General features: G+C 34.5%; 2 protein-coding genes across 2 annotated transcripts; one reads left to right on the forward strand and one right to left on the reverse strand.

Moving 5' to 3' along the window:
• The first annotated feature begins 1,002 nt into the window (after positions 1 to 1,002).
• Positions 1,003 to 5,240, forward strand: LOC132165973 (tetraspanin-18). The gene is made up of 6 exons (XM_059576694.2): positions 1,003 to 1,484; positions 2,078 to 2,177; positions 2,462 to 2,542; positions 2,651 to 2,755; positions 3,992 to 4,195; positions 4,870 to 5,240. Exons 1-6 carry the CDS (start codon positions 1,159 to 1,161, stop codon positions 4,921 to 4,923), a joined length of 870 nt encoding a protein of 289 aa, XP_059432677.2. The 5' UTR covers positions 1,003 to 1,158; the 3' UTR covers positions 4,924 to 5,240.
• A 4,128-nt stretch (positions 5,241 to 9,368) lies between these two features.
• LOC132165449 (uncharacterized) lies at positions 9,369 to 15,519 on the reverse strand. Its single transcript, XM_059576021.2, has 6 exons — positions 15,316 to 15,519; positions 13,923 to 14,070; positions 13,189 to 13,268; positions 11,177 to 13,048; positions 10,443 to 10,590; positions 9,369 to 10,354 (listed from the first exon to the last, which is right to left on the reverse strand). The coding sequence occupies exons 2-6, from the start codon at positions 14,059 to 14,061 to the stop codon at positions 9,642 to 9,644; spliced, it is 2,952 nt and encodes a 983-aa protein (XP_059432004.2). The 5' UTR covers positions 14,062 to 14,070; positions 15,316 to 15,519; the 3' UTR covers positions 9,369 to 9,641.
• Between the last annotated feature and the right edge of the window lie 9,000 nt (positions 15,520 to 24,519).

A 24,519-nucleotide genomic window follows, 5' to 3' on the forward strand; every position in this document is an offset into this window, starting at 1 on the left:
CTATGCATCCATAAATTGTAAACAATAGAAGCCCAAGCAACCTTCCAAATGACTCCTAAAATAGGCTTTTACCCCTTCTAAGCAACAAGATATTCTCTCAAGATATCATCCCACAAGCAGCAAAATATAGGAAAGAATTCTCATTTTTGCACAACTTCCTTTCAAATCCTCTTGCTAAAACCACAACCAAAAAATAGGTGGTCTCTACACCATGATCTATATAACAAAATAACCAAATATATGAAAAATATTATTTTGTTGCACAAGCATATCACATAGATTTATAAGTTTATTTTGAAACCACTTAGATTATTTGTTATAAAGTTAAACCGCATAACCAATTTAATAAATTTTTTTTTTTTTTAACATGTTTGCATAAGATGGGGAGGAGGGGAATTCGAAGTAGTGACCTCCACTTCATTAAGCGTAGTCCTAGTCGATTGAACTAATTCTTGGAGACAATTTAATAATTTTTTTAACATATGTAGATCAATCCTAAGACATAGAGATTATCATATAAAGTTTCGAACTCTCAATTTACATTTACAATGAAATACTCATAAAAACTCGGCTTGTCACCGTGGGGCTGTTAGAAGTTCATGGCAATTTTGTTTGGACAAAAATTTCCTCCAAACTGATATGGAGGAAATATTCTCAAACCCATTTAAAATAATGACAAGTGTCTATAAACATTTAAAACGTTAGTCTAAATTAGTAAACTGTTATTAATGACCTTAAGAATTTAATGTGCGTTTTAAATGTTTATAGACACTTAGAACTATTTTAAATGGATTAGAAGATATTTCCTCCATACCGGTTTGGAGGAAATTTCTGTCTATTTTGTTTTTAAGAAGTGTTTTTTATTTTAAAAAAGAGTTTTATGGTTCATACCCTAATTTTTATATTTATTAATTTAATTTATTTCTCCTCAAGAAAATAGTTTATTCTATCGACAAAAAAAATACCAAATCAAAAGCACAGAAAGAAAAGAAAAGAAAAACAACAACAAAAGCAAAAAATTCAAACACAGACACGTAACCCACACTGTACACTCTCTGGATCCTCATTAGCGTTAGGGTTTCGAATTTCAGTGCCAAATTTCCCATCTGAATTCTAAGAAGGGTTAGGGTTTCAAGTTTCAATCCCAAATTTTTACAAATGCGACCTAATTGTTGTCACATTTCCTTGGCATTCGTGCTCAAATTCTTCAACTTTCTTCAAGCTTTCATTGGGGTTTCGATCATAGTCTACTCAGTATGGATGCTCAACCAGTGGAACGACCACGTTCCCATATCTCCACCACCACCACTACCACCTTCAGCTCCGTCCCCAGCTTCTTCTCTGTCCCTTTTCTTGAGTTCTGAGCCAGCTAGGGTTTCCAACCACATCCCAACCGTCGATCTCCCGTCCGATATGGTCTCCGGGTTCGATGGCGGGTTTGGCTTAGAGGTTGATTTGAATTCGTTCCAGCTTCCCGCTCCTTGGTACTAAATTTTTTAAAATTTGTTTAATTAATTAATTAATTAATTAATTTTCCTTTTCTGTTGGTATTGAGTTTCAATTGGTTTGGGTATTAAATGAAGTTCGTACGGATGTCTTTGAATTTAATGCTGTTGCAAATATTAATTATTGGGTGAAATGAAAGTTTGAAATTAGGAAATTAATTTATTAGCTTCGAATGATTTTTTTTTTTTTTTTCAACTTCTGCCATGTTTTGTGAATGTTTGCTATTGTAGATATTTTGGGTCTTCTTTGTTTTCTTCGAATTAGAATTGTATGAGTGGTGTTGTGCTAGGCTTTTGGTGAATTTTATACTATTCATTTAGCTGCTGGTTAGTATCCACTGCAGTCTCCAAGGGGTAGTTCAATCGGCTGTGAACCATGCCTTATGAAGCGGAATCCCTCCTCCCCCTTCCCTTGTGTGGACATGTCAAAAAAAAAAAAAAGTATCCACTGCGATTTAACTAGTTGCGGTCTGCTATTGATTGATTTTTGGTGTATCCTTGTGGCTTCCATGGTTCTTGTGTGGAAGTTTGGCCCCTATGACTATTAATTTGGTGCTTCTTTTTGGTGGCAGGTTCATCTACTCTTTCATGGGAGTGGGCGTCCTCTTGTGTTGCATTACTTTGATAGGTTGCATTGCTGCTGAAGTAATTCATGGCTGCTGTCTGTGTTTTGTATCCTACATATATGAAACTCTATAGTTTTTCTCTTTTCCAGCTTATGTTGGTTGAGAAATAAATCTCTTGTATTGTTGTGAACTAAACTGTTTTTATTCTTTGAACTTGATATAGTGTCGTAATGTATCTACTTATCAAACAAATATATATATAGTGTCGTAATGTATCTGTCCCATCCATTTTGCTAGTTGAATTGAATGCATTTTAAGCACTTAAATTTGTGGTTTTTGCTTATAATCCTATTTCTCTTGGCTTTTCCTTTAACCTTTTGAAAATGTTAGTATACTGTCCTCATAACTGTACTCGTACTACTAGAAGCGGCTCTGGTGGCATTCATTGCAATTGATCGTCATTGGGAACAGGTGATTTTTTATTTTATTTTTAATGTGTTTCACTAGGATGTGGGTGCATTGGCTTCATCCTCCGTGCTTATCCTAAATAACAATAAATTATGTTCGCTACCTCTATAGGATCTTCCATTTGATCCGACTGGTGAACTTGAGAGCCTTCGGTCTTTCATTGAAGTCAATATTGATATCTGTAAATGGGTTGGTATTGCTGCGGTTGTAATTCAGGTATGTTGTACTCTATTCTCAGGATGTCATTCATCAATCTGTTTTTAATTTCTTTATATCAGATTGAGAAATCACCAATGAGCTCTAGCTCAAAAAATTATTGCTATATTTTAGGAGACAAATTTTCCTATGTTTGACTTGCAACTCTTGTTATGAGATAGAAGCATGAATGTGAACATAAAGGGATAATACTACTGGAGTAGATGGAAACATATATCACCTTTGTTTGGGGATACCTGAAATATTGCTTTGAGCAAAGAACATTTTATACTGTTTCTGGACACTAACTTTCTTTGTTGCCTCAATGCTTTATTGATAAGCTGATTACAACAGCTACTGACACAAGAATGAACAAATGAGGATCATATTAGAAGCAAAAAACAGATAGTATGAGTTCCGCCTCTTAGTTTGGTTGTCATTACGCAATGGTGTCCTCTTACAACATAAACCTTCATTATTAGAAAAGTATCATCTCACTTCCTGTACCCATACTGCAAAGCAAGGTATACTAGTTTCTGGTTAGCATTGAATGTGAATATCTTGAGGGAACAGCAGCTCTTCATTTGATGACACCTCCTGAACTCCAATCCTCCTTAGCCCATAAAGATCCTTAGATTCTAAGTTTTGATTGCTTGAACTCCATCCCTAAGTTCATTCTACCCGTTTAGAGTCTTCCAGCCAATTTGAAAAAGGTGAACACAATTGTTCCAAGTTCCAACTGTGGTTTGAGAAGATGCATCCAGTGCCTTGTTAACCAGAGTTTATGATATTGGTGCTTAATATTCAATTTGAAGCTGCTAATTCCATAGGGTTCTAATGATGTTGGGTTAAGGATGTTACCATGTCAAATGAATTGGGTATCTGGAAGCCTAGAATAAGAGATTATGAAAATGCTTATTTGTTTTGACTACTTTATTATAGAGAAACACATTTTTGCTGCCCTTACATTAACCTAAATTACCAATGCAAATATGGATTGCTGCAACAGACCTTCACACCCCTTGATAGCATTTTCTTGCATCTCTCTTCCTTACATGTTTATAGCAGTATCATTAATATTCCATTGTTTCTATTTCTCCAATAAAGATGCCTATTCATTAGAGATTTTTGCTTACCAGGTTTCATTGCATGAAAATAACCCCAACAAGCAAGGGTGCATTTCTCTGTCATATGTTAATTGGATCTCTCTCTTTTTTTTTTTCCTCTTACATATATCTTTGTTGCTAACAATTTCAGGCATTATCTCTACTACTATCGATAATTCTGCGAGCCATGGTTTCTACTCGGAGAACTGACTTGGACTGTGAGGATGACTATGATGGTAGAGGTAGAGGTTGGGAGCCACTGTTAAATTCACAACCAAGCCAACCAGTTGGGTCAAACAAGGGTGATGTCAGAGGGGCTCATTCTGACATCTGGAGCTCACGGATAAGAGAGAAGGTGTCTTGTTTTTAATAGTAACCATAATTTAATCATTTATAGCTTTATAACTAATCTTTCTGATATTAACCAGTCTAAACTTCGGGGTTATTTATTAATGTTGAAGTCCATTTAATGACAAATTAAGTATAGGTTCTAATTATTGATGGAAGAAGAATGTTAGAAGAACCATATCATATGAAATGGAGTAACCATGCGGATTAGATGCTAGTTTGAATAATTACAATTTTACATGCGGGCATTGTACCTTGAAGTATAAATTACAGTAACTAGATCTGATTGAGGAAACAATACGAGCTTGTAGATATCCATTTCAAAATGATCACTACAGATTTTGTGCAAGCATGTTTAATTTGTGACTGAGATTGGCTTTGCACGAAGATGTATGACCATCTTGGTAGCCGGTAAGAATTGAGGAACCCTTTATATCTCAAAACCTAAAAATTTCTCAAAAGAATTCATTGTTATGACCCAATCTTTCCAACTAAGCAATGACATGCTTGTCGACAATGAATTTAGTTTGTACTTTAATACCTGTGAACAGAACAATGTTGAGCTTCACTACTGCTCCTTAAATATTCCCGATTTTGTCATTATTTGTTGTTTGTGGAGCCTCTCTTGTGATTGCCAGTAAAATTAGAGATAATCATGCCATTTTGTATTTTCACCTGCAGTATGGACTGAGCACGAATCAGAATGCATCAGTGAGCACAAACTCAAGGCAGTGAAGATCAGAGAATGTTTTCCATCTCACAGGGCAGAAAAAGGCCGGCAGCATACTCTCCTCTTAAGTTGATACCTGAATATATATCATTGATGTGTAGATTTTTCACTCTTTTAAAAAAGTTTGTGATGTATATAGTCATTGAAGGTGTGCTTGGTAACTTGCTATTGTTGTCTGAGGGAAAGTCTTGATGACGTGATTGTTAACAAGAAAAGTGGTTATGGTTAATGCTGTGTTTTCATTGTCTTCCAAAGTAATTTGTGAGTGGTTCTAATGTTATGCTGTATAGACCCTGTTTTATTGGTTTACTGAAATAAGAAAGATGACTTCAAAAGACAAAGGAAGATGACTGTTGCAAGATCATCAAAAGCCTTGCGACCCGGAGATATCAAAATCTTCAATTTCAAATTCACAATGCTATTATGGTATTGATTGAAACTATATATATATGCATATTGATTCACTGGCTGGCAATTTTTTACACGGCCTGCAAACCCAGCACAAACTCATAACAAATTAGTGGGTTATAGTTGAGTTATGATTGACCTATATAGTCTTACAAATGTTCTGACACGAAATTAGTGAGTTAGGGTTGAGATGAGTACGCATGCAATGCGAACCTGGCTCACACCATCCACGAGTACGCATGCAATGCTCTCTCAGTGTGCTATAGATTTTCTTTTGCTGGGGCTCTCCTACAAGAATTTGTTCGTTTCATGTTGTCTCCGTGGCTTCCTTCAGCAGTTAGAAATCCCATGATTATCATATTCGTTGATTTCGACAGCACGAGTGCTGAGAGTCACGAGATCTCTTGTTGCCTGTGCTTGAATTGAACAAAACAGCTACTGCCTTGGATGGTAATGGCTAATTTCCACTTGAATTTTGTAGCTACAAATGCTTTCTTTCTGCCATCTGCAATATTCTTATTCTCTTCTGATCAGATGGCCCAAGTTTTGGTGCTCTTGTCCCTTGTAAGAAATCTGTGTTCTTGGCATTATGTTTCCGCTGTCATGATCACACTCTTGAAAACTTTTAAGGGACACCATTTTTTTCTCTCCAAATTTTCCTAGAACCAAGATGTCATAGTTCTTTCCGTGAAGCTTCTTTGTTATTAGGATTGATAATTTTTGATACGATCTACAAATTCGCCACAAACTTAATATAAAATTAGCGAGTTATGGTTGAAGAGTCTAATTCCGTTTAATTACATGGGTCGGATTAAAGTTGATTTATATAGTTTTATATTTATGTCTCGATATGACCCGAACCCAATACACAAATACAAATTGCCATATGTTATACAGCTCTTGAACTAGGACATCTTGCTTCTATCGGCTTTCTGGTGGGTGAGTTTTGTATCGTAGGTTGTTCGGAGCAAGTAGATCTCACAACTCTCTTTAAGTTAAAACTTGGGTAGAAATTCTTACAACTTAATAAAAACAAAATCTTCAATCTTCGTCCCGAAAAAGTGTACAAATAATTGTAAGGACGGAAAGGAACTCCATCGTATTGGAATTTTTTGATATTAAGACCACACATATCTCTTGTCCCTCTCTTTGTCTTTCTCACAGGACCACACAAACCTCTTGTTCCAAACTGAATGACTTTGATCTCACACACACACACACACATATATATATATATAATAGGCTACTCATCGGAAGTCACGGGCCGTGCCTTAATTTTGGCTGGTGCTCTTTCTACTACCAATATTCTATACTTCTTGAGAAGTGCACCCCCCCTTCTTCTTCTTTTTCTTACATGTTTATTCTCTTTTGACTAAAGTTACCGGGAATTTCTATCTTCATGGGGGGGATTTTTTTTTTTTTTTTTAAAAAAAATTATAATCTAAAAATTATAGAAGAGAATAGTACTTAATATTGATGCTGACGAATAACTCTGGATCCCAAAAGATAAAGATCTCAACTAAATTCGAATCATAAGTAGACTAATCTCATATATTTATATAACATAAAACTGAATTCTATGTTTGTTAAATGTTTTGAAATTTATTTTTATAGAAAAAAAATATATATTGTGACACAAAGTTAGTAAGTGTTTTTGAGACGGTTCACATTTGAAAATAATTTTTTTGAAGGGGATTCATAGAAGAAAATTGTTTTGTAAATTTTTTTAAAAAGCGTTTTGTGTTTTCAAATAAACATACCTAAACGTGTTTATTTTAAGAAAACACATGCTTATTTTTTCCAATATGAAGCATAACTTCTTAGTTATAATTTTTTTTTTTTTTTTTTTTGAAAAATATGGAGTCGTCCATGTAGCTACCCAAAGGAGGGAACGGGTTGCTGCGTAGCCACCCTCAGAGGAGGAGAGATGGGCTAGCCGCTCAGTCACCTTTGCCCCATTAAGGTGGTCACGTGACCACCTCTGCTCCGTTAGGGTGGTTATGCAGTGTGCAGCAACCTCTTTAGGGCTATGATATTGTTACTCTCATCATCCTTCTGTTTTCCATTCACTGGGCAATCACATTTCTTCATTTGGTTAGTAGGGTGAATCACTGCAAGGGTCAATAAAGTTTTGGACCACATTTTGTTTTTAAGCATTTGTGGGGAAAAAAATAGTATAACATAAAAACGACAAGAAAGAAATTTATCAATGGGACAAAATGGAAAGGTAGCTATTCATTATCCATTCTTTAGCTACTTTAATTGAGAAGAGGAGTCGGCAAGTAGACCTAAGTTCTGTCTGATTATCTGCCAAGGCTGCTGAATCTTATTTCCATCTCAATTTGCTTTCATGAATTTGGACCAGGCAATAAGAAAGGACTCTCCTTAGGCAATAACCTATAAGGACCAATAAATCATGTACAAATGTAGGATGTGGGTAATAGGATTTTTTTTAGGATTACAATAAAACATGAAAAAAGGGTTACAATATGAAAAGGACTCTCATCATGATTTTCGTTTAGGATTTTTTTTTTTTTTAATTTTTATCATCAATATGAAAAAAGGGTTACAATAAAACAAAATAATAAAAGGTTGGCTCCTCAATAACAACGGCCAAACATTGAATATAGTGTTGTATAAAATAACTAAAAATTGGTCAAAAATTGACACAGTATAATGTTTCTTAAGCTAGAAGCTAAGAAGGGCGCTGTACATAGCAGTTTCTTATGCAAACTGAAGACAAGCCTGCTTGAAACGCCTTCTACAACAGCAATCAGCAAAGATGAGATCACAGCAGAAGGAAAAACACTTAAAAACCAAATTTGGATCTGATGGAGAAGAGTTCCATTCCAAAGTCCCACAAGAAGGTGCCCCGATTGCTAAAGCTTAAGGGACTATAGTAAAACTTGTTTCCACAACAAAAAGATTGACACTTAAAGAGAGGAAACTATAACTCACAAGAAAAGTTAAATTTGAAAAGAAAAACCCACTTTTAAAATGAATCAAACATCAAATTCACTATATCTTTCTCTACTTCAGTTACATATTACTTTTTTTTTTTTTTTTTTTTTGGTAGATGAGATAGAGGGAAGGAAAATGAATATATAAGCTTTAAAAACTAGATAACTTTCACTTTTTGGCTCTTGCTATTTGGAGAGCCTTGTTGATCAAAGTTGAATTTGAAATAGAGTAAAAAACTTGTTAAATGACTATTTTTATGAGTTTTTTTTTTTTTTTTTTTTTTCTTTTCTTTAATTTTTTAAGAAGTCAAATTTAAAGAGCTCAATAGGAATGCTCTTATAGATCAATCGTAACAAAATGAAAAGAATATGTTTGATAAAGGTTTTGAAAAGTGCTCTTTTTTTATAAAAATAAAATTGAAAATGCAATTCAACATAAAAGTGAGTAATTTATTATTATTATTATTATTTTTTTTAAGTGTTGTGTCGTATTTTAATTTATTTGTTAATGATTTTAAGAAAAGTGACTTCTATTTTTATTTATTTATTTTTATTTTTTTAAAATGTCACCAAACTAGTCGACCAAATTAATAGTCAGTTAACAAACCCTTGCAGGAATAATAAATGGATTCAAGACCCAACAATTGATTCATTTGACTAAGTTTGGAGCAGGTGATCAACTCTCCTAATGTGATAGAAAATTCAAAGATTTCATTCAAAATCTTCCTTTTTTACCCAATTATTGAGAAATTATTTGTACCTTCAACCTACCAATTAACTGATCTCCAATAAATTAGAAGAAGAAAAAACTTCTCCCCAACCAACCGGCTCCACTTGACATGCTAGATCTTCAATAGTAGAATAATTGTGCAGTAAACTTAGACCACAATCCCGCCACTATGATGTGCAAAGACTTGAATCATTCAAAGGCAGTGGGTCAAAGAAACAAGGCCAGAGCCGGGTGTTGCTCCTCACATGCAAATAATGACTCTGGCCATGAACACCTTGACTAAGATTGTCAGCCATGACTCGTGTTATTGCATGGTATGGTTAATAGACTTTACAAACAAACCAACAAGCTCTGAATTAGGATGTCAACCCACCCATAAGGCTATAAATATTATAAAAGACAGACAGATCTGACAGTAAAGACAACTTGAAGTAGCTGATCATACATTTACACAAAAGTAATCAGAAAATCAAAATACTAATTAAAATATTAGCAAATACTAAACAGATTAGGTGAGTAGGACCATCATAGTCGAAAATCAAATACACAAATAATAGAGTTACAATAAATATATAACAAAAAAAAGAAAAGAAAAAAAAAAAAGAATGCAAATCCTCTTCACAGTTCACACCCTACCTGTCAAATCAACCACAGCCTCTTCCACCAGCTCTTCCAGCAACTTGCCTTCTATTTCTTTTCCTACATTATCCATTTCCAATCTCAAAAGCTCAACCCACCCTTTTCCTACAACCTCCTTTCTCACCAGCCTCTCCACCACCAGGCTGTTGCTGTCCCCACCATCACCCAAAACGTCACTCTCCTCAGTGGAAATCCATTCCTGCATTTGGGTCCACACCCGGTCCACCAGCATGGGTGACGCATCCTCTAAGAGCCTGCTGTTGGCTCCATCGCATGGCCTTCTCACCAGGCACTTGTCTGACCCATGACCTGTGATTTCCATTAGTGCAGCATTGACACAATCAAATACAAGCTTCCGATTTGATCTCCGTTGCCTTCGTTTAGCCTCGTGCAGATAATCCTTGTCATGAAGGTTGGCGAATTTGTCTCTCAATGAAGGGTCCAAGGGGCTTTCAAGTGAAAGCCATCTAGCAAAAAATATCTCAGATTGAACCTCACTATCAAGACCAGCCACTGATAGTAGTGATTGGACAAGGGTGAGCCAATTTTGTTCTTCCTCGACGCATGGGGAAATTAAAGGTTTTACTGTATATTGAGTGGCTGTCTCTGCACAAGAATCATCCCAGGACAGGGTCCGAGCAATTGATCCTATAGGTGGTGATTTGTCAATTAAGTTAGACTTAATAGGCAACTGTCTTCCTGTTTAAATGAAAGAAAACTCAAATAAGTTAATGAATGAGGTCAAACAAAGTAAAATCGTTAAAAGCGTGTGTGAGAGAGTGTATACCCTGGTGGTCTGGCTTCATATTGCCATAGGCCTCTAAAGACCTGTTGTCATCTTCAAATGGTGGTTCCAAAACTGAAATCGGACTTGGCTGGTCCTGATTCTCACTTATATACCCAGGCATTACAGGCTTGGTTACTGACAACCCTGCCTGCAAATAATAAAGATAGCTCTTGCTAAATGATATAATCACAGGATTCTGGGTTGAAAAACAAATAACAACAAAAAAACAGTACTAATTTGATTTATAAGTAGCAACAAAAACAATGATAATACTTATACAAAATTTAGGGGAGCCATTAATAAGGTGCTAAACTCACTGTATTGAGTCAATTGTGTCCTTGTTACATATATTCTACCCCATGGCAGTCTACAATCTCTGTTCACCACTGGCCTCCTATGAATATTTAGGATTTTATACTTTACTCATTAAAAGGGAGTATTGCTATAAGTAGGACTTCTATCCCCCCAAAAGTGATGTGACTTCTAAAATTATCATTAGATAATATCTCTGTAGTTTGTTAAAATACTGTTCTAGAGAGGCTACCAAACTTTAAAAATCCGGAAAAAGGTTAACAGCAATCAGACTCAAACCATAAAGCAAAGCTTGGGGGGGGGGGGGGGTTGGGGTGGGGGTGGGGGGTGGGTTTGGGCGTGTGTATGTAACTACCATTAAGTCTAAAATACACTTCAGGAAGCATGAACCATTGAAAAAAAAAAAAGAGATTGTATACTACCTCACAAGTTGCTGTGCCTTGATTTTGTCCCATGCTGGTCAAATCTGGAGAATTTTTGCCTGATGATCCATGTGGAGCAGGACAAAGGCTCCCGTCATTAATGTATTGAGTAGCATCATTGTTCAATCCAAGAAAATGTAATGGAGATCCTGGTGTTTCAGAGCTGGCAGATTGAGATTCATCTGTAGACTGGGATGCAGCAGATTTATCTTTACTTGATTTCTTATTCCTGGAGAAAAATAAACTCGAAACTTTCCCTTTGAACGATGATTTCGTACTCTTTGCCCTTGTCAGCTCCTTCGGAACATGTGTTTTGCCAGCCTCAGGATCAGAAACTTCAATACTGAGCCTGGCACCATTCATCGTAGAAGATACAGGGACAGATTTTGACCTCGCAAGATTTTTAGGAGAATCAACTAAGCTTTCTTCTTTATTTAATTTATTAGTTAAGCACGAAACCGATTCCCCTGGTTCTTGTTCCTCATTACTATCCTTGTCATCTGATCTTACTAACTTCTTTGTATCTGAGAGAGCTAGCATCTCACCTAAAGTACTTGAGCTTCTCCGGGCATGTCTTTGTTCTTGAGAACTGCCATTTGATGCCATCATGGCCCATCTTTCAGACAGTCGCTTCTTTGCTTCTCTACAAACTGATGACTCTGGAGAGCATGATGCACGACTAAAGGAGGAAGAAGAATAAGGGCTACCAAACCTATTGATGTAATCCCATGAATGCCTAGGAGACGGTGACATGACCTCCGAATCACTAAGATTTCCCACTGCATACTCATTCTCTGATTTGTTAAATGAACTCTCATCACCAGTATAGCCATTGGAAAAAACAGAAGAAACCAAAGTCTCATCCCCACGGTGACCCATGAAATTTTCACGCATCTGCCGGGTAATCTCCTTTGCCACTTCCCTTGATTCTAGTCCCTCATCATCTTCAGCTTCCTCATAAAAGCTTTCACAATGTAATATTCTAGGTGATACGGAAGGTGAAGAAGCAACAGCCTTGATGTCATGTGACCTGCCAGGGCTAGGTTTCAATACCACTATTCGAGTTGGTTGAACAGGATAATCATCAACTTTCTGATTGGTGGAAGTAGGAGAGTATCCAGTGTCCATTTTGTCCCGCACAACTGCCTGGCCCACTTGGGCTGGTTTCTTTATTTGTTTATCACTCTTCTTCCCTGATCCTACAAATTTGTCACTATCAACCATCTTTGAAGGTCTAAGAACAGTGATACGCTTTGTCTCAGGAGGTGTAGGAATAGACTTTAGATCATATAGATGTTGAGAAAATAACGAATTTGGTTCTTGCAAAAACTTAAGGAATAAATCTTTATTGGAGCTTAAAACTTCCAAAGCATCTTGAAATTCCTTAGACTGGCGAAGTTTCTCATCTGTAGCCAGACGTTTTGCTTCCACAAATTTCTGACGAACAAGAGCCATCTTTTTCTCATTCATCTTTTCATTGTGCCTTCCTTTCTGAGGCGATTCATCTCTTCCAAAATTTTTCTTTTCAGATTGCTGCCAGATTTCATAAACATCTTTATATTCGTTCTGTTCTGGACACTGATAAACTTCACATAGCATTCCCTTGTCAGAAAAGCCATCTTCTTGCTGCCAAGATCCGAATGGTATCCCTGAATGACTTAGGCTACGTCGTGAATAACCTTTTGCATTGTTTCTTTGAGCAGCGGAATCAGGCTGCGCCCGTGGGAGGGTGTCAAGCCCCATCAGCTTGGCAACCACATTGGGTGGATTATGCTTAAACTCCCCTTCTTTTGACATTTCTTGGTCTATAAGCATCTTCATGGGTGTTCCATTAACTTTCCTGCTCAACATTCTCCTTGGATCAGACACAATCTGCACGTTCCACATAAATGCAACACAAATAAGGTCATCGGAGCTTATTATGATTCAGAACAAGAATGACAGAGACAAGCATAGAAACTATTTCCTAACTGATCTATAATTAATTACAGTAAAGCATCCCCAAAATTTACCACTTTATCCTCTATCTGATCTCCCAAAGGTGGACTCCATGTCCTTGCCACATCTGATCTACTCCTTGAGAGTGAAGAACCTGCAATCAACCACCACCTCAACAACAGCTAGAAAAATATAAGAATAAAATATTCAACCAAAGAAGCCATTACCACCATGATTGCCAAGCATGACAAGAAGAGCTAGGAATAGATATTGTAAAAGAAAGACAATTGTTAAAGTACAAGCTTCAATGGAGCAAGCCAAAGACGGCAGTCAACATGAAGGGATTTAAGCTCTATGCCAAAAATATAAGCAGACCAGACAGATGACAAAAAATAAATTAAATTTCTTCACGATTATAATTAAAATTGTTCAAGAACCTGGAAGCACATAAGGCAAGTGAAAGTAAGGTCCTGTAATTAACTGTGCCAAATGGCATTTCACATAGTATTACAATGGTCAATGGGCGAAAAAGAAATCTAAAAATAGGTGGACTAGAATGACATCAAAGAAGTGAATCTAACCTAAGGGGAAGTATCAAAATAAATTTAATATCATGGTTAACATGCCAATATGCCCATATCTTCTCAAGAATTTGCAGATTAACTTATAACCAAAAGAAAGATCAGCAAAGATTTTTGGTTGAGAAATTTTCATTTTGAATATGAACCACGAATCTAACCAGACAACTTTCACGGCAATAAAATAAATTAAATAAATAAATGAAGAAAAATATGAGAAGGGAATCCACCATCACGATGAGGTTTATCCATAAGCAGCCTGTTTCCAGCAATCCCTGAATTCAAATCAAAGAGGTTGACCATTCTTCCCAGACATCCTGGAAAGGGTTTCTCAGCTGTGTGAGCTTTTCCGTTTTGAATCCCATTCATTTTAAACACCTATAATGACAATATTTGAGAAAATTATTCCCAAAATACTATCTTTCCTTCTACAAATAAATATTAAAAAAACTACTCCCAAAATGCTCATCAACAGCAAAGCTGCAAACGTAATAAAAAATACAATTACAACTAGAACACTCATACTTAAAAAAAAAAAAAAAAAAAAAAAAAAAAAAAAAGTATACATACACATACAATTCTGCACAAATGAAAAAAAAATAAAAACAAAACAAAACAAAAACAGAAGATTGTAGTTCTTATCACACATATCTTGCATAAATACAAAAGAATCCTGCACTCCCTTACCAAAAACCTTTAGAGCTTCAAGTTTCAAACTCAAACCCAGGTGTTATATTTTTTTACAAAAGGAGGTAGGACTCATAAACATCAAGAGTCAAAGCTAGAAAATCCAAGTGAACAATAGTCATAGCAATCTAGAGAGAGAGAGAGAGAGAGAGAGAGAAAGAGAGAGGTGGTTGTTCAAATACTAGTTTTGGCCTAGATTCATGTGAAAGTGAGAACTGAAAAAAAACCGTCCATTTCTAGGCAGAGAAAATTCAGGCATATGCACATGAAATATCACATCAATTCACGCGTCACCAGATTCCCTGATCAAACTCAAAGTAGCTTAATTAAAATATTCCGTTGATTAAAAAAAAAAAAAAAAAGTAACTTCTTTTTAGAGGGTTCGAGGAGGGGTAGGCTAAGCAACACTGATCAAAGCCTCAAAGACCCTACATTGAATCTGATACAAACCCACTTGGTAAAATTACCATTAAATGCTTAAGTGCCCAAGATTTCATTCAACAACGAAGACCCAGATCAGAAATAAACCAAAATTATGCATTTCACACTCTAAGCGACAAATTAAAACATACCCCAAAATAATCCAACTTTTTTTTAGATCCCCAATAAAAAGCGAAAAATAATGACGGAATAAAAGTAGACTGAAACAAAAAGCACTATTTTTCAGTTCTTAAAAAGCTGCAAGCTTGAGCAGCAAAAAAGCAAATCTAAAAAGAAAGTGAATTAGATTCTATTAGCAAGAGATCAAAAAGTATATATAAAAACCAAAAAAAAAAAAAACAACAACAAAAGATTCACACTTGGAACCAAAAATATACACACGCAAACAAAAAAAAAAAGGAAAAAACTTTTAACACAAATTGAAGCATTCTTAGAGAGAGAGAGAGAGAGAGAGAGAGAGAGAGAGAGAAAGAGTTTCATAGAGAGAGGTGGGACCTGGAGTGGCTGGAAAGTGGCATTCCGGTGGAAATGTGCGGCGGATAGAGGTGGGGATCTGATGTGGCACGACGGGATCGGCTGCTCTCTGGATGTGCGTGTGAGTGTGTCTCTGTCTCTTGTCTCCCTGGTGTATGAGAGAGGGAGAGAGAGAGAGAGAGAGAGAGGTTGTTTTGATAGTATTATTTGTGGGGTTCGTGGTCTTTGTGAGAAGTTTGGAGTTGGTTGTATGGGTCTCCCACCGACTGCATGTGGGAGACTTGCTAATGGGTTTTTTTATTTTTTATTTTATTATTTCTGATTATTTTCACAGTTTAAGACAAAAAATATATTATTTATATATTTTAACTTTCATGACAAAGAAGGAAATAGCTGATAATCAGGGCAATATATTTGGGATTTTTGTCTGCTTATTCAAAAAGGAAAATATAAATTCTCGGGATATTATATATGCAATAATGCCTTTTATGATTCTGAGTTGGTATCCAATTTTTTTTTGAATTTTATGGCTTTTAAGTTAACATGTCAAAATAAATTATATCTAATATCTCATCTATTTTTTTTTATATATATATAAAGAAGATCCATGAATTTATTCTAACATATCAACAATAAAAGAATATAAATGGAATATTTTGATCTCATTATTAAATGAATCGTATGGGGTTGAGTATCAACAAACATATCTCTTTTTACAAATTTACTTGAATTCTTCCAAAAACAAACTTACCCTTTTCTCGCATTTAAATTTGTAAAAATATATATTTTTTCTTTTTTTGACATGTCCGCCCAAGAAGGTGAGAAAGATTCGAACTAGTGACCTCCGCTTCATTAGGCGTAGTCCTAACCGATTAAGCTACCTCTTAAGAAATATTTGTAAAAATGATTTGAGCAATACAACTTTGACTACAATTTTTTATAGACTAGCTTGCCGACACTATCGCATAATCAACAATCAAATTTAATTGTCTAATATAGCTTATGCGATAAGTATAACGTGAACTTACAAAAGTTTATCATTAACATATGCATTCAAAAAAAATAACTTGCACAACAAGTACAATATCACATATAAAATTTGAATAATATTCCATCCAAATTTGCTCCATAGATTAGTTAATAGCCACCTCAGCTATTTGCCTCATTCTTAATATATCACGTGTCAAGATTGAAAGCTCTTAAAATATGTTTGAGATTATGTTTGACAAATAGAGCTTTTAAGTCAAAAAAACATTTTTTTTACAAAAGATTTATTTTTAAGCTTTTACTAAAAGTGCGTTTTGACCAATTTTTTTACCCTTAAAAGCGCTTTCAATTTTTTTTTACCAAACGAGTATTTTTTTTTTTCTTCAAACGGACTTTTTGAATGTTAAACGCACTTTTAAGTCTCACAAATGCAGTGAACGCACACTCAAACAAGCCCTTAATCATCTTTGTGTCATCAACCAATTGCTCATACCAACAACGGCATCAATCTCCCTTCCTCGACTTTTGAATTATTTCATATAGCATCTCCCTCAATTATTACATTTTTTAAGACGTAGTATAAATTATGGTACCCATAACAACATTCTTAAGTTTAAGCTATGCTAATAACATGTATTTAACATGTTTTAAATGGATTTGTTTTTTTTTTCCCACTATTTAAGTATAAAGTATTCTATGAAGGTGGGTGTGAAATTAAATCATTTTTGGCCCAACTCTCATAGTACTGTCGTATTGGGACCATATATGTAGTTGTCTTGGCTGGCAGGGCCATATCTCCTAATTGGTACTCTTTGGAGTACGAAAAAAATATGTAATGATGTACAAGGGAATCAAGTTTAACTTTATAAGGAAGAAGAGATGCATGTTTCTTCCAATTTCCAAAACAAAAAAAGATACATGTGTATTTATATCTCTAGACTATAGTGTTTGTTCTTATTATTAGTATGGAATAGTTCTGCTCAAATAAGTCTAACTTCAACATCATGATTGCATCACGTTCATGAAATTCATAACTTTCAATTATTATATCCACAAAAGAAAAAAATAATAATTAATGGAAAAGCACTTCAACTTTCAATTGAATTTATAATTACCATTTGAAAAGATTTATTATATTTTCATTTGACTATAACAACTACAATTAAAATAATTACAATTCATATTGTCATAGATAATGTTGTTCTTCAAACTAGTTCTGATGAATTTTTAAGATTCAATCTATTAAATTGATATATATCTTAAATTGAAAGAATTTCCTTCAATCCAATTTAGGGCCGTTTGGATTTGCGATTTTAAAAAGTCCAATTTTAAAAATGTGCAATTTAAAAATATGATTTTTTGCCAACACAGTTAGACGTTTTGACAAAATCGCAGTTTAACCTTTCAAATTGTGTGTTTTTTTTTAAAATCTCATTACCTGGGATTTGAAAATGTAAATTTTCTACGTTAGACATTTTTAAATCGCAATTTTTTAAAAAGAGAATTCCAAACAACTTATTTTTTACGATTTAGTTTAAAATTTCACTTGATGCACTATATATATATATATATATATATATATATATATATACACATATATATATATATATATATATATATATATATGTGTGTGTGTGTGTGTGTGTGTGTAAGTTTGTCGTTTTTGATCAACCCAGCATTCCAACCCATAGAGCATATATAGGCAGAAGATAATAATTAATAAGAATTTGCAAGCAAAGCAGACAATCACACACCTACTCATCATGCAGGAAGATATTTTACAACACTAAACCAAACCCTCGTGGATAGAATCATCATTTTATAATTCCACCCATCTTCAACTTGCTCACTTTCCTGCCTCTTAAGTAAGCAAATCAGGAGGAATCTCCATATTTTATTTTATTTTTTCTGCCATGGCTAATACAGAAAGGATGCAGCCCCTTTTTATTTAAATAAATGCAAGTAGAAAAGCATTAACATTATATGGTGGTGCAATAAAACAACAACGTATATATAATAGTCTAATGCAAAACTAATTAATAAAATTAACCTCTATATATATATATATATATATATATAGATCCTAAGTCGTATTGTGATTAGCTTATTGGGTATTTGATTTATAATTCCAAACTCTTTTCACTTTTATATAACGCCAATCAATTCTTGACATTGTCGAATTGCAACAATGAGATTGATGACATTAACGAATATCAATGGATTTCAAATTTTTAAAGTTATCATAGTCAAACAAAAACATAAGATTGATCCATGCAACATATATGAGAGTATAAGAGCTGTACATCTCTTGTATGGTATCAGAGACATCTCTCGATTTTTTTTTTTTTTTTTTTTTTCTCTTCCGCTTTTCTCATCCCATGACTACTTAAACTTCAAACCTTGTCACCTTCACCAACTTTAACCATGTCAAATTGACTAAGGACAACTACCTAATCTGGTTGCCTCAAATTGTTCATCAATGGCCTCCGAGGTGGGAACGAATGGCTCAATTTCTTGCCCTCCAACCGTCACTACTACCGAAGATGCCGTTACCTCCACTAAGCCCAACCCCGCCTATCTGGCAGGGTAGGCGCAAGATCAAATTGTACTACTAATTATGCAATTTCTGAAAAATTGTTGATTCATGTCACTTGTTGCACTACCATGTGCCAAGCCTAGACGGCTCTAGAGATGATGTTCATGTCTCAATCTCGCGCACGCACCATGCACGTGCATCTTCAATTAATTAGCACACCTTGCATATCAAGTTCGTTGAGGGGATGACCCACGGTAGCAAGGGTGTCGATGAGAGTTTGGAAGCGGTGATGATATCCGCTATGGAGGAGGAGCCTTTCTTCAAAATGGTTAATTGAAGATGCACGTGCATGGTGCGTGCACAAGATTGAGACGTGAACACTGTGCAGCGAGTGACATGAATTAGCAATTTTTTAGAAATTGTAGAATTAATCGCACTCAAAATAATTTGATCTTGCATCTGCCACGTCATGTTGTCCCTAGTCAATTTGACAGGGTTGAAGTTGGTAAGGTGATGAGGTTTGAAGTTTGAGTAGTCAGATACCATGTAAGAGCTGTGAATATGATATATTTGCTGCCTTACCAAATCTTTGTATTTATAGAGTAACACTTTACATGAGATTAGAATACTTATGTATTGTAAACACTATTAAGATAAGTTATACAAAGAGATAAGTTTGTTATCTTTATCTTGGGATGTTGATATCTGTAGTCAATTTGAGATTATCTTGTGTAGAGTTCTCATTGGAAGAGATGTCTCTAAGAGAGAAAGGAAATGAAGAAAATACTGTCCCTCATTACAATTGGTTGAGCATTATCGTGAATCTCATGGCAATGAGCAGTACTTGTGAAGTTGCCAATTGAATCCACTATCCAGCAAAAGATCCAGAAGGGGCCACAAAAGTCATTGTTCTTCTTCTTCTTCACCCAGCAGCTCATAGAGACTGCACAACTGCACATGCAAATGAAAAGGACTCCCTGTGTTGTCTTTCACTATCCTGCCATTTTTAACTATTTAAGTCTCTCTGTTTGAATTAAAATAACCCCAACAACAAAAAACAACAAAATGATGTAATTTTCTTGAAATTTGATAGCTAGACAACTAGAAAAGGACACCATAAATAAAATAAAAATGCTCAGTTGAGTGAAAAATGAAAGAAAAATGTCACTTTCCATTCTTTTAATTTTGGCACCATTAGCTACATCCTACATCAACATGCAATGCAATGAGGTTTAAACTCTAAATTCTACTTAATTTCTCTTTTTTCTTTTTGGGAAAATAAGTTACATTTAAATGCCTACACCTCAAATAATGCATAGAAAAGACAAAAATACGTGTGAAAAATAAAATTATAAGAGCATTTGTGTAGGGGTGCTGGTTTCGTTTGTCAGAGCCCGTTTGAGAGTTTGATTTTAAAAATTACGTTTTTGAAATTGTCACTCTTTAAAATCGTATAAGCGTTTGATAAAACATGTTAAAATCGCATAGGATTTTTTCACGATTTTAAAATTTGCATTTTTAAAATCGCAATTCCAAACAATCTAAAATTACAATTTACTTTAAAAACCTAGAATATTTTTTTAAAAAATTATGTTTGAAAATAAATTCTGATGTGATATAGAGGTAAAAATAATTTTGAATTTTTTTTTTTTTTTTTTTTTAATCTTAAAAAAAAAAAAAAAAGGAGAACGAAAAAATGTAAATTTCAGTTTAATTTCAAGAAGGATAATATGGTAAATGGACAGGAAGGCGCGTGGTTGTTGTTGCGCGGTTCGATAGGAAATTGTGAACAAATGGCGGAGGTTAAGGCACGTGACGAATGATGTGCAAAGTGGGGTCAGATGACGTGTTTAAGTGGGAACACAAATTTCACGCGTTGGGAAGCGCTTCTTGGGGGAGAGTGGGCGCGTGTGTCACGTGTGTAGCGCGTGCTAAGTGCCCTCTTGTCATCAACAATTAGTCAAATTGCTGTCTCTAGGGCATGGACTTTCTTTACCCCAAATCTAGGGCATGGATTTGATGTTGATTAGAGGGAGAGTGGGTTTAAGCCCCCAAATCACAATCTTTGTTGGAAGATTGCAATCTAGGGCATGGACTTGATGTTGATTAGAGGGAGACTGGTTTTAGCTAATTTTCATCAACAACTTTAATCAATTTTAGTAATTGACGTTATATATGTTATGTCATGTCACGTGATATGACAGATACTAAATAATTAAATTTTATTATATCTGACGTAATAATATCATGTTAATTGTCAAGGTTGTTTATAAGGGATCGTAGTACTCATAGTATTTTTTAAGATGTATATGATTTTGACTTAAAAAGTGATCTAATATTTTGTTGGTCACAAACATCTTGACGTGATAATAAATTTATTGTGATGATAAAGAGATTATCATTTAGCTAGGTGGCCCGTTTCCATCTTGTGTTTGGAAGCATTCACAATTGGTCTCCTATTCTCGCTTCCATTTGAATCAAGAATAGGAAAGACCCTCATTTGTAGTCCCTTTCCTCATTTGAATTAAAAAAAAAAAAAAAAAAAGATTATCATTTAGATGTTGTGGTATGTTAGGGAAAGTAAAAAAAAAAAAACAAAAGAAGGCATGGGCTGGCTAACCAAAAAAGGCCCTGGTCATTCACATTCATTTAACCTAAAGATTCTAACCAAATACTAAAAGCTAAAGAAGGCCTGAACATCATTTGACTCGGTTAATGAAACAGGAAAACCTTATTCACTTTGTTGTTGTGTCGGTGCTCATCAATTAAAGACTGATTCAAGGTTCAATTCGAACTGTTACATCAACAAAATGTGAGATAGTGATAAATTACTCAAATAGTTGATACATTATTTATAGCTTGCAACTAATTCGGAGTAGTTGATGAAGGACATGAAAGCATTAAATGGAGGCAAATTTTCAATGCCTTAGGTTAATCTAATGAAGGTGAAATGGGTTTGACAAATTGTTACCTGCCATTGACAACATCCAATGAAGTCCAAGTAGTTGGAATAAGGTTTTGGTGAACATACAATGGAATGGGTAATATGTCTTTTTCCTTGTTCTCTCCTGGTTTAATTATTTGGTGATCGATTGCTTTATATTGAAAAGGGCAGCATCTCATTATCCTTGGGACCCAAAAAAATCCTGACCTTCATTACCTTTGCACCAACCTTCTTAAAGGATGGAATATTTTAATTTTTATTTATTTATTTATTTTTTGTTTTTTTTGTTTTTTTTTATTTTTTTTTTTGGGTTTTACTTCCAGCTTCACCCATAATTTGTAATGGAACTGTTGGAATAATATAAACAGATAAATTTCTTAATGTAAAATACTTTACATTTTTAGAGGGAGTGATAGTTTTTGAATTTGAAGTGTCTTCTCCATGATGATTATGTTTTCACTAACAGGCTAAGATCTACATCTATTAAGTCCACCACACCTAGCTAACTTGTTACATGAAAAACTTCATTTTAAATACTTGAGTATAAGAGATATTCCACTTATATTCCGTCTGATTTGACCTCAAACTCTAACGGTATGAGTGACATTGCAAACTTTTTAAAGTCTAATGCACTAAATTGAAAGTTTTTAAAGTTTAAGAAAATGATTGCAAAAGCGTTGAAAGTTCAAAGGGTTAAATAAAGTTTTTTCTTAAAATGTATTGCATTAGCTGCAATTCTTATACTTCAATCCAATTCTTCAAAATGATTTTTTTTAAAAAAATTCTTCAACATGATTGAAAGCCTTTACATTACAATAAATAGAGAGCATAGTATACCAGAAAAACCAGGCCATCTCTCGTGCATTTCATCTATTGAGTAACTATTGCTCCCCCTTGTTATAGGTTTTAACCCATGCATTCATTCATGGTAGGTGCAAATTCTGAGGCCAAAGAGGCAAAACATATATTTGATCTTTCCCTTTCTTGACAGGGTGAAGACAGCTTTCTGGGCATGGGACAATTTAATGGTGTACCAAATAAAGGACACAACTCAGAAGAATAATATATATTCCCAATTGTAAGGGAGATGTTGTAATGAATTCATGCTACTACATAATACTCATAGAGCTTTTACCAGGAAAAGGAAAATACTCTTTCTTTCATTCTTGTTTCTTGGTTTATGAAAAAAAGAAATGATTTGTTGGGGTCTTGTTTGAACTAATGGAATTCCTCTAAATTGACTGCTCAAATTGTAGTTAATGGTGAGAGGTTCTAATAAGACACACTCGACTGTGCAAGTGGGATTTACACTTCGACATATCTGAATATTTGTAGAGGATTTTAAAGGATTGTTAAGAGCATGTTTAAGATTGTGTTTAAGAAATATAACTTTTAAGTCAAAAAACGCTTTTTGGTTGTCAAATATGCGTCTTGGCTATTTTTTGACCCTTAAAGGCGCTTTCAATTTTTTTTATTTTTTATTTATTTTACCAAACATGTACTCTTTTTTTTTTTTTTTTTTTTTTTAAATGAACTTTTTGAGTGTTAAACGCATTTTTAAGCTCTTCAGACGCACACTAAAACAGACCCTAAGAGCATGTTTGAGATTTTGTTTGAGAAATAGAGCTTTTAAGTAAAAAAAAAGTTTTTTTTTTGTTGGCAAAAGCTTTATTTTTAAGCTTTTGTCAAAATGCGTTTTGACTATTTTTAAGTTTTTTAGATTATTAAAAATACTTTAAATTTTTTTTACCAAACGAATATTTTTTTATTCAAACGAGCTTTTCGAGTGTTAAACATACTGTTAGGCCTCTCAAACACATACTAACACATGCCCTAAATCTCACGTTGCTAATTTTTATGTGAAACCGTAATATATAAAAAAATTTCAAAATTGACTAGTTACTTCCTACCTCGTTGCTCGAGCATCACCTATCCGAACAGGTAATGCCCTCTCTCATTAGCCAAACACAATCCCTTGTTTGAAGCTTTGCAAGTCTTTTACTGCCAACCGAGTGCCCCTTAAAAGTTAGATGCCAAAGTGGAGCCTAGTCGCAGACAACAAAAGTGGTAGGTAGCCCAAGATTGGAGCACTTTAACCTAGATGGTGACAATAATTACCACTCCTCTGTTACCATTCACCTGCTTTTTTTTTTTTTTTTCATCATTTACCTTTTGGCTATCATCTCGATGTGTGTCTAAATCCAGAAAAAAAGAAAAAAGAAAAATGATGAGAGTGATCTCCAACAGGAGAAAACAGTACAAACAATCTTCAGCCATTATTTTGAGAAAATTCCTTGTACCAATATAGCAATTATTTCCACACTTTACATGATACTCAAAGAAATAAATGAAAAATAGACTTTGCCTCAGACTTTTTAACATGGCTTTCTGTTACAAGATTGCCTCGAAAATCACTTTCTTTCCTAGAATTGAGGAGAGAGCGTGTAAGAGTACTTCTAATATGTACTCTGCACAATTTTGAATTTGGTTCACCTCCGGTGTTTTTCTTTTTAAAGCGAATAATTTTTGATACGATCGGTAAATTTGATAAAAACTTAACACAAATTAATAAATTATGGTTGAAGAGCCTGATTTGTTTAATTAAATGAGTCGAATTATGATTAATTTATATAGTCTTATACACACATATCTCGACACAACTTAAATCCAACACGCGATATTTAGAGATGACACTTTTTGACACGACTCAGAAACTTGACATGAATTCAACATAATATTAATAGATTAGAATTGAAAG

This window comes from Corylus avellana, chromosome 11, assembly GCF_965113065.1.
Source record: "Corylus avellana chromosome 11, dhCorAvel1.hap1.2, whole genome shotgun sequence".
Classification (NCBI taxonomy): domain Eukaryota; kingdom Viridiplantae; phylum Streptophyta; class Magnoliopsida; order Fagales; family Betulaceae; genus Corylus; species Corylus avellana.